We start from the raw sequence: 12,223 nt of genomic DNA, 5'->3' as shown, positions 1-12,223 counted from the left end.
GGATGGTGGATAGATGAGTGTATGAGTGGATGGATGGATGATTGGGTGGTTTGGGAGGATGGATGGATAGATGGATTGAGAGATGGATGGATGGATGAGTGGATGAATGGAGAATGGATGTATGAGTGGGTGGTTTGGGAGGATGGACGGATGGATAGATGGATGGATGGATGGATGGTTGAGTGGATGGAGGATGGATGGATAGATGAGTGCATGAGTGGATGGATGGATGAGTGGGTGGTTTGGGAGGATGGATGGTTGAGTGGATGGATGGATGGATGGATGTATGATGGGAGATATACTGCGTTTTGTCCATGTATTGTCTGGTGATTGTGAGAACCCCTCTGTCTAGTTTCTGTGGTTGTGAAAGTCCTGTGATCTGATTGTGAACAATTCATTGGGAATTGTAGTAGTTTTGGGGATGTCATCTGGACTTGGTTTTAAAGTTGGAATATATACCAGCTTGTGAGGGATCGAGCGGCCAAAGAGCACAACAGAAGTTTATCAAAAATGAAAATTTTAATTTTCTCAAAAAATGTAAAAAGATGAACAAACTGGGCCCGTAAAAGAGGTCAACAGAAACATAATTAACTCAGGCAATAACTTTAACTTAACCAACTGAACAAACCAAGTAACAGAAACAAACTGACCTAACCAAAGACACAACAGGGGAACATATATAGTGGCTGATCAGACCACTTGAGAAACATGGGGGGGAACTAACATGACTACAAAAGACATTTAACAAAGACTATAAAGACAAGACTAAACACAAAACTTGGCCTCTTAGTGGAAGAGAAAAATCATCAAAAGTGGAACAAAATGAATAATGAACAACAGAAGCAAAGCAAATAAACATTAAATAAGTCCATTGGTTTCTCCCCTGGAGGCTTCAGTAGATGGTGCCTTCCTAATTGCCTGGCTGGAGTATTTAAAGGCTGTGAAGACTTGAGCTCCTCCTTTGCCAGTCCTCACAGCACAGCTCCAGGAGCAGAACCTCAGCCACACCCATAGCGACCAGTAGCCCCCTCAGCACTGGCAACTCAAAAACAGGTGACATTAAATAAACAAACCAAAATAAGTAAACTAAACAAGTGTCCATGTGCTAGAAATTATTGAAAATAAATAAATGTATATTTTAACTCAAAGAAATGTGTGCATTTATTTAAGAATAAAGAATCTGAAATAATAAAATTAAAAAGAAAGTGTGCAATGCTGAAGGGAGGTTACCGCCATGTTGTTTGTGGGTGTGGCAGGGTATGCTGCCATCACACTCCCCTCCCCTTCCAAACTCTCGCCGGTAGAACGAGAGAGGTAGTCAGCCGTGGCGTTGTCCTTGCCCGGGATGTACTTCACTTTATAGCAGAAGGGCTGCATGGCAAGATACCATCTTGTTATCCGTCCATTGGTATCCTTCATCCTCTCCAGCCAGGATAACGCCTTGTGGTCAGTCTCCAGGGTAAACTCTCTCCCCAAAAGGTAATATTTGAACGAGTCCATGGCCCACTTGATCGCCAACGCTTCCTTCCCGACGGTTGAATAGCGAATTTCTCTGGGCATCAGCTTCCGACTTATGTAAGCCACTGGATGTTGGTCTCCTGGAGCTCCCTGGAGAAGCACAGCTCCAATGCCCCTCTCAGATGCATCCGTTTGCAGAGTAAAAGGTTTGTCAAAGTCTGGGCTGTGAAGTACTGGGTTGGTACTTAATGAACGCTGTATGTCCCGGAAGGCCGCCTCAGCCCTGGTGGTCCATCGAATCTGATTTGGAGATTTTGAGCCAGTCAGGTCTGTCAGTGGAGCAGCTCGGGCTGAGAAGTTTGGAATAAACCGGTGGTAAAAGCCTGCCATGCCAAGAAATGACCTCAGCTGCTTCCTGGTTTTGGGAAGAGGACAGGACTCAATTGCTTGAATTTTGTTAATCTGTGGTCTTATCAACCCCCCTCCAATAGTAAAACCCAGGTACTCCGTTTCAGTCTGGGCAAGAACACACTTGGCTGGATTGACTGTCAGTCCCACTGAATGTAGACACTCCAGAACTTTCTTAAGATGTTCTAAATGTTCGTCCCATGTTGTGCTGTAAACAACAATGTCATCCAGATATGCACATGCAAAGCCATCAAGCCCACCGAGTACCTGGTCCATGAGTCTCTGGAAAGTTGCTGGGGCACCATGTAATCCAAACGGTAGAACAGTGAACTCAAAAAAGCCCCAGGGCGTCCGGAAAGCTGTGTACTCTTGTGACCGAGCAGTAAGGGGTACCTGCCAATAACCTTTGCAGAGGTCAATGGTGGTCAAGTACTTTGCTTTACCCAGACGCTCGATGAGATCGTCAATGCGAGGAGTGGGATACGAGTCGAATTTTGACATTGCATTCAGGTATCTAAAATCAATGCAAAATCGAATCGACCCATCTTTCTTTGGAACCAAAACCACCGGATTACACCACTCACTTTTTGAAGGCTGGATAATCCCAAGAGACAGCATGAAGTCCACCTCCTTTTTTAATGGAACCAAGAGACGCTCTGGGATCCTGTAGCTCATCCGCCTTACAGTGGCATGGTCTTTCAGCACAATGTCATGTTCCACAAGACTGGTGCGTCCTGGGCACTCCTGAAATACCTCAGGATTTATTAGTGCTTTCACCTGAGATTGCTGGTTTGAAGGTAGATGGCTTAAATCCGGAGTGGTGGCAGTTGATGTTGGCAGAAATTCAACCTCCTCCTCCTTTACATTCTGGATGAGCAGCACCTTGGCCTCCTCCTCAGCTCTTGGGAACCATTCCTTTAAAAGATTCACATGAAGCACTCTGCTGGAACGTGTATGACCTGGAGTAGACACCTGGTAAGTCGTGGCTCCAAGTTTTTTGTGCACCACAAAAGGACCTTGCCATTTGGCCAGCAGTTTACTGTCGCTTGTTGGGAGCATCACAAGAACCTTCTGACCTGGGAGGAAGCTTCTGTGTCGCGCTTTCCTGTCATACCAGGTCTTCTGGTACCGCTGAGCATCAGCCATGTGGTCTTGAGCCAGCTCACTCATCTTCTGCAGTTTTTCTCTCATCTGTAGGACATAGGAAACTACATTAACAGGCCCCTCCCTCCCCTGATCTTTGTCCCAGGTCTCCCTCAGCAAGGTCAAAGGTCCCCTTACTTCAAACCCATATAGAAGTTCAAATGGGGAAAACCCAGTTGAGGCCTGAGGAACCTCCCTGTAGGCAAAAAGGAGGTAAGGAAGCCACTGATCCCAGTCAGAACCAGTATCATTAACAAACTTACGGAGCATCTGCTTGAGAGTTTGGTTAAACCGCTCAGTCAGTCCGTCCGTCTGTGGATGATAAGGGGTTGTTCGAAAACTCTTTATGCCCAGGAGCTGGTAAACCTGTTTGAGCAGTGTAGACATAAAGTTTGTCCCCCGGTCTGTTGAGTGCATGAGTGGATGGATGGATGAGTGGGTGGTTTGGGAGGATGGATGGTTGAGTGGATGGATGGATGGATGGATGTATGATGGGAGATATACTGCGTTTTGTCCATGTATTGTCTGGTGATTGTGAGAACCCCTCTGTCTAGTTTCTGTGGTTGTGAAAGTCCTGTGATCTGATTGTGAACAATTCATTGGGAATTGTAGTAGTTTTAGGGGATGTCATCTGGACTTGGTTTTAAAGTTGGAATATATACCAGCTTGTGAGGGATCGAGCGGCCAAAGAGCACAACAGAAGTTTATCAAAAATGAAAATTTTAATTTTCTCAAAAAATGTAAAAAGATGAACAAACTGGGCCCGTAAAAGAGGTCAACAGAAACATAATTAACTCAGGCAATAACTTTAACTTAACCAACTGAACAAACCAAGTAACAGAAACAAACTGACCTAACCAAAGACACAACAGGGGAACATATATAGTGGCTGATCAGACCACTTGAGAAACATGGGGGGAACTAACATGACTACAAAAGACATTTAACAAAGACTATAAAGACAAGACTAAACACAAAACTTGGCCTCTTAGTGGAAGAGAAAAATCATCAAAAGTGGAACAAAATGAATAATGAACAACAGAAGCAAAGCAAATAAACATTAAATAAGTCCATTGGTTTCTCCCCTGGAGGCTTCAGTAGATGGTGCCTTCCTAATTGCCTGGCTGGAGTATTTAAAGGCTGTGAAGACTTGAGCTCCTCCTTTGCCAGTCCTCACAGCACAGCTCCAGGAGCAGAACCTCAGCCACACCCATAGCGACCAGTAGCCCCCTCAGCACTGGCAACTCAAAAACAGGTGACATTAAATAAACAAACCAAAATAAGTAAACTAAACAAGTGTCCATGTGCTAGAAATTATTGAAAATAAATAAATGTATATTTTAACTCAAAGAAATGTGTGCATTTATTTAAGAATAAAGAATCTGAAATAATAAAATTAAAAAGAAAGTGTGCAATGCTGAAGGGAGGTTACCGCCATGTTGTTTGTGGGTGTGGCAGGGTATGCTGCCATCACACAGCTCTTAGACCAGCTATTTCAGAATTGACAAAGCCTCTTGGATAAGAGGTGAAACGTCTTCCAACTTTAAAACCAAGTCCAGATGACATCCCCTAAAACTACTACAATGGAACCAACCTGGATGAATGAGAGTCTTCATAGACAAATTCATTGGGAAGTCATTTCTGCATCCATTGAAGGAGACATCCATGACCCAACACTGGTACTCAGCTACCAGGGTTGGTTTCTCAGCAAATGGTTCCTTTGTAATCTGTATTTTCTGTGGTTTAAGAAAATGGCATCATTACAGAAATGCAACTGAATAAAGTATATAAGCTACACTTTCTGCAAATGCATAAGTAACACTTAATCAAAAAATACACAGGAAAAATACTAAAACACATTGAAACTAAGACATGGCTTCCAAATCCGAGCAACACCTAAATCACGCAGGACACAACACGGCTTTGAGCTTCTATCAAGGATAAATTGTTTGTACACAGAGTAAAAAAGAAAAGATCATGTTACTTCAGGTCAAATCTAAAATGTTGAAGAAAATGAAATCTTTTGTTTTAAGTTGTTTAAATTAAATTTGACACATTTTATTTCTAATTCCATGTAAGGGTCGTGGGGTTTCTGGAGCCTCCTCCAACTACAGAGGGGTGAAGGTTGGGTTCAGTCTACATGGTTTGCTAGTCCATTACAGGGGTACAACCAGACAAACAATCACACACACTCACATTGACACCTAAGGGACATTTTAGAGGAATCAATTAACTATCAGTTAGCCAATCAGCCATCTTTTTGAGGGTCAAACACAAAATGGCATCAGGTTCTTGGTAGTTACATTAACTTTGTCATGTCCGCTCCATCACTCATCTTGTTTGGCCAGACTTCTGGTTAGAGTAATCACGCTCTAGGACAATCACCTGGTTTTGCCCCTTCATAAGTTCCCTCCTGTGCCTCACTCGTTGCCAGAACGTCAGTTACTCTGGTTACTTCCAGCCATCCTGCTAAACTTTCTGCACAAGTCTGCACGGTTCATCAAGTTCTCGTCGTTTCTCACTGCATCGCCTTAGCTTCCTCATCCTTCTGGATTCCAGACGTAAGCCCAGAGCCCCCTATTGACTTTCCTCCCCCGATGTTTTTCCGGTGTTTCCCGCTCATCATCCGCATCAAGGCTCGCTCTCCCACCCCGCTCTGTCTGCTGACTTCCTCTCCTGACAAGTCCTGGTCCCACTGCTGGCGGTATTTTTTCATGCTCCTTCAGATCTGCATACTCCAAACCAGGACTTTGGAAAGGCAAAATAAATGGACTATTTTTCTTTCACTCTTGGGTTTGCTTCTTTTGGCTGTCCTCGACAAGACCTGACAAACTGACTAGTTGCTGATTTTCTCGTGAAGAGTGTTGGTGGATCATCATGTCCTTTACTTCTGATCTTTATGATATAATCCTTAGAGGAAAGCTATGATAGAAAACCTACGATGCAGATGTTTAGGAATCCCCAGATTTCCTCTGACAGAGGAAGAGAATGGCTGAAAGGGGTAGATGTCAGTGATTTTATGGTTCAATATTTATTCCATTAACTAGTCTAACATTGGCGGTTAAGACACTGATTAAGTGATGTGAAGAGATAGACAGATTTGAAAAAAAAAGAAACTAAAAGGTTGGTAATTGTTCTACTACATATGACTACAGCTGGCTGGACTGAAAAGAGTGCAACAACAAAAGAAAAAAAAAATTTCATAATTTTTTACTTTTTTTGTCAGGTTAATCCAGAACTGGTGGACTCGTCGAAGGCTGAAGAGAGAGCACAGTCACATAGCCAAGAGCAGCTTCCCCCAGTGGGAAAGGGACTACAACCTGCAGCCCATGAACGCCTACGGACTCTTCGATGAATACTTTGAGATGAGTAAGTTGAAGCTCAACCGGTCCAGCACATGCCACTAAAAACCTCAGAAACCCTCGGCTAGTAAACCTTCTGCACTATAATACATTTTTAAGACTGCAGAAAGTGCTTGAGAACCTCTTAATGAAAAAACAATGACATACAGGAGTGTTTGTATTATATCTTCAAATACATCAGAGTCATTCATAATAACACAAGCATTTGAATAAAACCAACAACACAAATCAGGGATCAACAGCTGGGGGAACACATGGTGCGCACTGTACACAAAATGTGTTTTTGTTTGTTCTTTTTATATATTAAACTATTTCCATATACATGATAATATATATTGCCTTTGGCACACCAAAGAAAGATTTTATATGAAATTTTCACGAGCTCCTTTTCCAACTCGAAAGTAAGATGACTCGATCTTTGAGGCCCCGCCTTTCATGACGTCAGGCCCCGCCTTTCATGACGTCAACCAAGAGCTGGCCTCAGCAGCGTGTCTGCATTTTGCCCACGAAAAACAAACAACATCCAAACTTTTGCAAAGATGGATGTGCGTTTCGTGCATATAAAATAAAAGCGTTTAGCCGATCGCTGCCAGCTCCACTTAGAAAGAGGGTGTGTGTGTTAGCCTGGGGGCGGAGCTGGCAGCACAGACTCCTCCTGGAAGGGGCTGTTCCTCACTTTCATACATATAAATGTGAGAACCCACTTGTTGATGCTCAGAACCCAGGTTTTTACAGGAATACTCAGAAATGCGTGAATGCATCAAAAATACCACTTTGGGGTTGTTTTATATGAAAGATGAACCTTGCAAAACACTTAAAAGCTCAAAAAGTTTATTTAGCATTATATAGGCTATTTAAGATTTTTTTGCCTGAGTTTTGACTTGAAATTCAAATTGTAACGTCTCAATTGAGAGGCAGTATTTCCACTTGAGGCTGGTTTTAAAAATAAGAAAACAGGAGCCAGGTCACTTTGTCGGGTGATCAGTAGGAGCTTCCTCTATTCACTGAAATTTCAAATGGACCAGTTTGAGAACAGACACACTGAAAGTCTGATTTTGATTGATTTTGTTTTTATCTTTGCAGTTTAATTTTTTTTTTTTTACAAATTAAGCTGCCGCGTGTACTGGGAAAATTTGATATCATTGTTGACCTAGAAATGACTCATAAATGGGCTCTGTCCCTTTAAGGGATCAAGTTACTGTAAAACCTTTATAGTCGTGTTCCAAATAATAGAGCAATGTTTATGCCTGTTTTCAGAAACACAGAATGCATGGTAGTCAGTCAAGATGGCAGCAAATATAAAGCAGAAAAAAACATTTTTTAATAGGCTCTTTGAGGGATAACAATCTGTTTATAATGCCTGTAAAGTTTGTAAGTCATGGGGATACTGGTATGTTAAATTATTCGTTCAGTGTCAATTGATAGTCTATAATCCGCTTGCAGACATATAGATCCATGTACATTTATATTTTCCTCGTCTGAGCTGGAATCTGGATCTAAACTGTACGTCTGAATAGATCTGATATTGTTCACCATTTTTGTTGCATCGCTAATGTTAGGATGGGGGTGTGAGGGGCTGTAAGCTAATGGAAGTAGATGGAAACAGACAGTCCTGCCCCCCAACTCAGAGGTGAATTTCTAATGAACTCCTCCTGCTCTGCAGAAACTATGTCCCAGAAAACAACACAGGTTTTTTGATTTTGGCTTAAAAAAGCGTCATGATAATTAAAAGACCACTGGGAACGCTTTGGAAATAGATCAAAAGAGGATCGGAGTGGAACTTTCATAACATGTGATCCTGTTTTCTCTTTTTGCGGTCAAGGATTTGCTGAAGATGATAGCCGATCTGAAGTTTGTGTTTATGGAAATGTCGTTAGAATAGCATTAGCATTGGTCAAAAAGAAAAAAGAAAAGACACCAATATCCAAATTGGACAGAAGTAATAAATATTACCTTTAAATGATTCACATTTACTCAAGCATAGAAACAAACAGACTAGTGGTATGACTGGAAATACATGTTTGAAGTTCCACAGTGTGTCTAGACACCAAGATCATGTGAGCTGTCATTATTATTGTGAAACATTGTTTAATGTAACCAGGAAAATCATTTGATGACTTTTTACATTTTAGTTGGGAATTTTATCCTCCATAAAACTCATCCATCCATTTTCTGAACTCCCTGTCTAATCTCTTTAATGTCAGTCCCAGTGTTGCTGGAGCCTATCCCATCTACAAAAGCAGGGTACACCCGGAGCAGTTCACCAGTCTGTTGCAGGGCCTTCCATTATATTTTATTCTAAATCGGTTGAGGAGATGTTATGTTGGCATGTTGTTCATACAGAGTAAAAAACCTGACATATAACAAATCTCTGAAGGGATCAATATGGATAATGAACAGTTTTTTTGGAAACTAAAAGGTCCTTTCCCTACTTCAGTACCATTCCAAACTGATGCCATCTTAGTCTCTGTTGGTCTTGTGGTCCATTGTCTGCTTTTGTCAGGGAGTCCTCACACCTTCACTCTTTTTTTTTTAGTTTTACAGTTTGGCTTCACCACCATCTTTGTGGCAGCATTCCCTCTGGCTCCGCTTTTGGCTCTGCTCAACAACATCATTGAGATCCGCCTAGACGCCTACAAATTCGTCACGCAGTGGCGGCGACCACTGCCATCTCAAGCCAAAGACATAGGTAAACGGCTCACAGCATGCAGCCTCACCTCTTGGATAAGGTTTTGTCCTGGTTGGTGGTGTGTTTAAAGACTGGGTTCTGGTACAGGGATTTGGTACGGCATTCTGGAGGGCATCGGCATTCTGTCTGTGATCACCAACGCCTTTGTGATCGCCGTCACCTCAGACTTCATCCCTCGTCTGGTTTACGCCTACAAGTATGGACCGTGTGCTGGTCAGGGCCGAGCCGGGGAAGGGTGAGGACGATGCGGCTGCTTGTTATTGTCAAAGTCCTTCTGGCTTTTGACTAAATAGGACTCATCTGTTCCTCAGGTGCATGATGGGATATGTCAATGCCAGCCTGTCGGTCTTTAGAGTTTCTGACTTCGAGACGAGATCCCAGCCCAGAACAAATGGATCGGAAATGTTTGAAGAGGCTGTAAAGTACTGCAGGTTGTTTATGCGCCTTTGAGCTTAAGTTTAAGTTAGCAACGAGCCAGATTTAGAAACATTCAGCAGAGACGATTTAAATCTACAATCATCCTCTAACAAGCACACATGAATTTTTTATCCGATTTTTCTCTGCCAGATGTCAGATCACAGACAAGAAAAGATGGTCTGTGCTTCTCTGTGGCCTCATTTTGTCATTTTTCTACACAACAGGTATCGTGATTACAGAGAGCCTCCGGACTCAGCTGAGCCGTACTCGTACACTCTGCAGTTCTGGCACGTGCTGGCGGCCCGGCTGGCGTTCATCATTGTATTTGAGGTCAGTGTGGGAAAAAATGTCACTAAACAGTACAATGCCATCTGAGAAGAACCTTTGTTTTTTCTGCAGGAATTTCCGTTTTTCCCCACAATGAAGGTGAAGCTTTGTTGGTGTGATTGTGGTTTTCTTTGTTTGATGTTTAAAAGATTTGGCACAAAGATTGGAGCTAGAATTCCCCCGTCTTGTTAAGCCTTTTACAAATTGTGTAGCTTCACCTGTCCAAAGTTAACATATTGCAGTGATAAGATCTACAAAAGAATCACCCATGTCTTCCCAGTAAACTGTTCATAGCAGGCAGGAAGAGGAGTGTCCCAACAAACTACTCAAAACAGCCATTGAGAAGAACGTCCCAGCAAACTCCTCCAAGCAGGCAGGAAGAGGAGTGTCCCAACAAACTACTCAAAACAGGCAGGAATAAGAACGTCCCAGCAAACTCCTTGGAAATGGAAGAAAGCAGAGTCTCCCAGTAAACTGTTCATAACAGCCAGGAAGGAGAACTTCCCAGGAAACCCCTCAGAACAGACAGGAAGAGGAGTGTCCCTTAAAACTCTTCAGAAAATGAGCATCACAGAAAACCTTTTCTAGATGGTTTGTCCCTTATTTGTTAAGGGTAGTTTGTGGAAAACCCCAATAAATTTACAATACAATAAAAATTAAAGCCGCAAGCGGCGTTGTATGGCCCGCAGACGCAAACCGCCTCCACGCCCAACTCTACGCACCACCGCTGACCTCACCGCCCTCACAGCCCGCAAATTAAAAGCTAGTCAAAGCTGGATTTGCTAATTATGCTAACTATGCTAACTATGCTAATGTGGCTAAAAGTGCCAGCATAGCGATCAGCATCATCAACTGACACAGAAAAACACATCACCTAAAATGCTAATTATGCTAACTATACTAGCAATGCTAATGTGGCTAAAAGTGCTAGCATAGCGATCAGCATCATCAACTGACTCGGAAAAACACATTACCTAAAATGCTAATTATGCTAACTATGCTAGCTATGCTAATGTGGCTAAAAGTGCTAGCATAGCGATCAGCATCATCAACTGACTCAGAAAAACACATTACCTAAAATGCTAATTATGCTAACTATGCTAGCTATGCTAATGTGGCTAAAAGTGCTAACATAGCGATCAGCATCATTAACTGACTCAGAAAAACACATTACCTAAAATGCTAATAATGCTAACTATGCTAGCTATGCTAATGTGGCTAAAAGTGCTAGCATAGCGATCAGCATCATTAACTGACTCAGAAAAACACATCACCTAAAATGCTAATTATGCTAACTATGCTAGCTATGCTAACATAGCTAAAAGTGCTAGCATAGCGATCAGCATCATCAACTGACTCAGAAAAACACATTCCTCCATTGGTGAGAGCTATATGCCATAAGTTGATAAAAAACCCACTTTTTCCAAAATGGCGGCTTTTTTGTTTATTTTAGCTCCATAGCAACCATTTTATGTTTTGGTCCCCTCGGGAGGACAAACAGATTGATGTCAGTTTCGGACAAATCGGTAAAAGTAAACTTTTTGTTGTCCTGAGCAACAGTGGTTTTATGCTAACCACGCCCACATTCCTTATATGTCCATACCCAGTGTTTTTCAATGTATGCAGTTTCAGGTATTATTGCAGGCATTCAAATTTCACAGTAGTCCTTTGAAAAACATAGGAGATATAACAGTGCGCCACTTTGCTAGCTCGCCACGCGCACGCCGTTCAAAATCTACAACTTCTAATTCCAACATTTTTTCCACAGTAGCTTGCCATTGATGCCCAAGAAGTTTCGAGACAATCGATGAAAATTCCAACGACAAGTTTACGTTTTAATCTGGTGGTAAAGGTGTTTTTTATAGAAAATTCAGGATGGCCGCCTTTTCCCGATGTCAAAGGTCGACGAAACTCCAGAGGTGATTGTAGACCTACGCTAGGGACATGCGCGTCAAATTTCGTGAAAATCGCTCGAAAAAAAGTTCATTTTTCCATATTGTGTAAAAACGCGAAAAACTCAAAATGGCAGATTTTGGCACAAAATGGCCGCCAAACGCTTGGTCGTGTCGCCCTCACGTAATGATTTCAAAACTTTCTTTGGATATACCCGACAAAGTTATCTGGGTTTCGTTAGCCGATTCTTAAAAATAAAATCCGAAAAAATTTTTTTTTGCCGAGTCAGCACTTTTTTTTGCGATCGTTTTTTGTTTACCACGCCCACATTCCTTTATCGATTTTGTCGTATGTGACATCATTTTGTTCAGTGTGGGCCAGGGTATCGCATATTTCAGTTTCAGGCTATTCCGATAAAATATGTGCGAGCTAGCTAAAATGGCGACGGTCGCGAATTCGCCACGCGCACGCGTTTCAAATTCTACAACTTCTAATTCCAACATTTTGTCCACAGTAGCTTGCCATT

At 42.2% G+C, this 12,223-nt stretch overlaps 1 protein-coding gene across 4 annotated transcripts in view; it reads left to right on the top strand.

The window, feature by feature from the left end:
• Positions 1–10,330, top strand: part of LOC101168426 (anoctamin-4-like) — a 106,725-nt gene extending 96,395 nt beyond the window's left edge. Inside the window, exons 23-27 of one of the 4 annotated variants that reach the window (XM_023952311.1) lie at positions 6,236–6,378; positions 8,908–9,060; positions 9,148–9,295; positions 9,372–9,491; positions 9,702–10,330. In XM_023952311.1, the coding sequence (XP_023808079.1) occupies positions 6,236–6,378; positions 8,908–9,060; positions 9,148–9,295; positions 9,372–9,491; positions 9,702–9,852 (715 nt within the window). In that variant the 3' untranslated portion in view covers positions 9,853–10,330. The remainder of the gene's footprint in view (positions 1–6,235; positions 6,379–8,907; positions 9,061–9,147; positions 9,296–9,371; positions 9,492–9,701) is intronic. The other 3 variants (XM_023952309.1, XM_023952310.1, XM_023952312.1) reach the window with 3 other exon arrangements.
• Positions 10,331–12,223: the final 1,893 nt, after the last annotated feature.

Source organism: Oryzias latipes, chromosome 23, assembly GCF_002234675.1.
Source record: "Oryzias latipes chromosome 23, ASM223467v1".
Taxonomy (NCBI): Eukaryota; Metazoa; Chordata; class Actinopteri; order Beloniformes; family Adrianichthyidae; genus Oryzias; species Oryzias latipes.
Note: the sequence above shows the minus strand (reverse complement) of the source record. Positions and strands in the feature narration are given on the sequence as shown.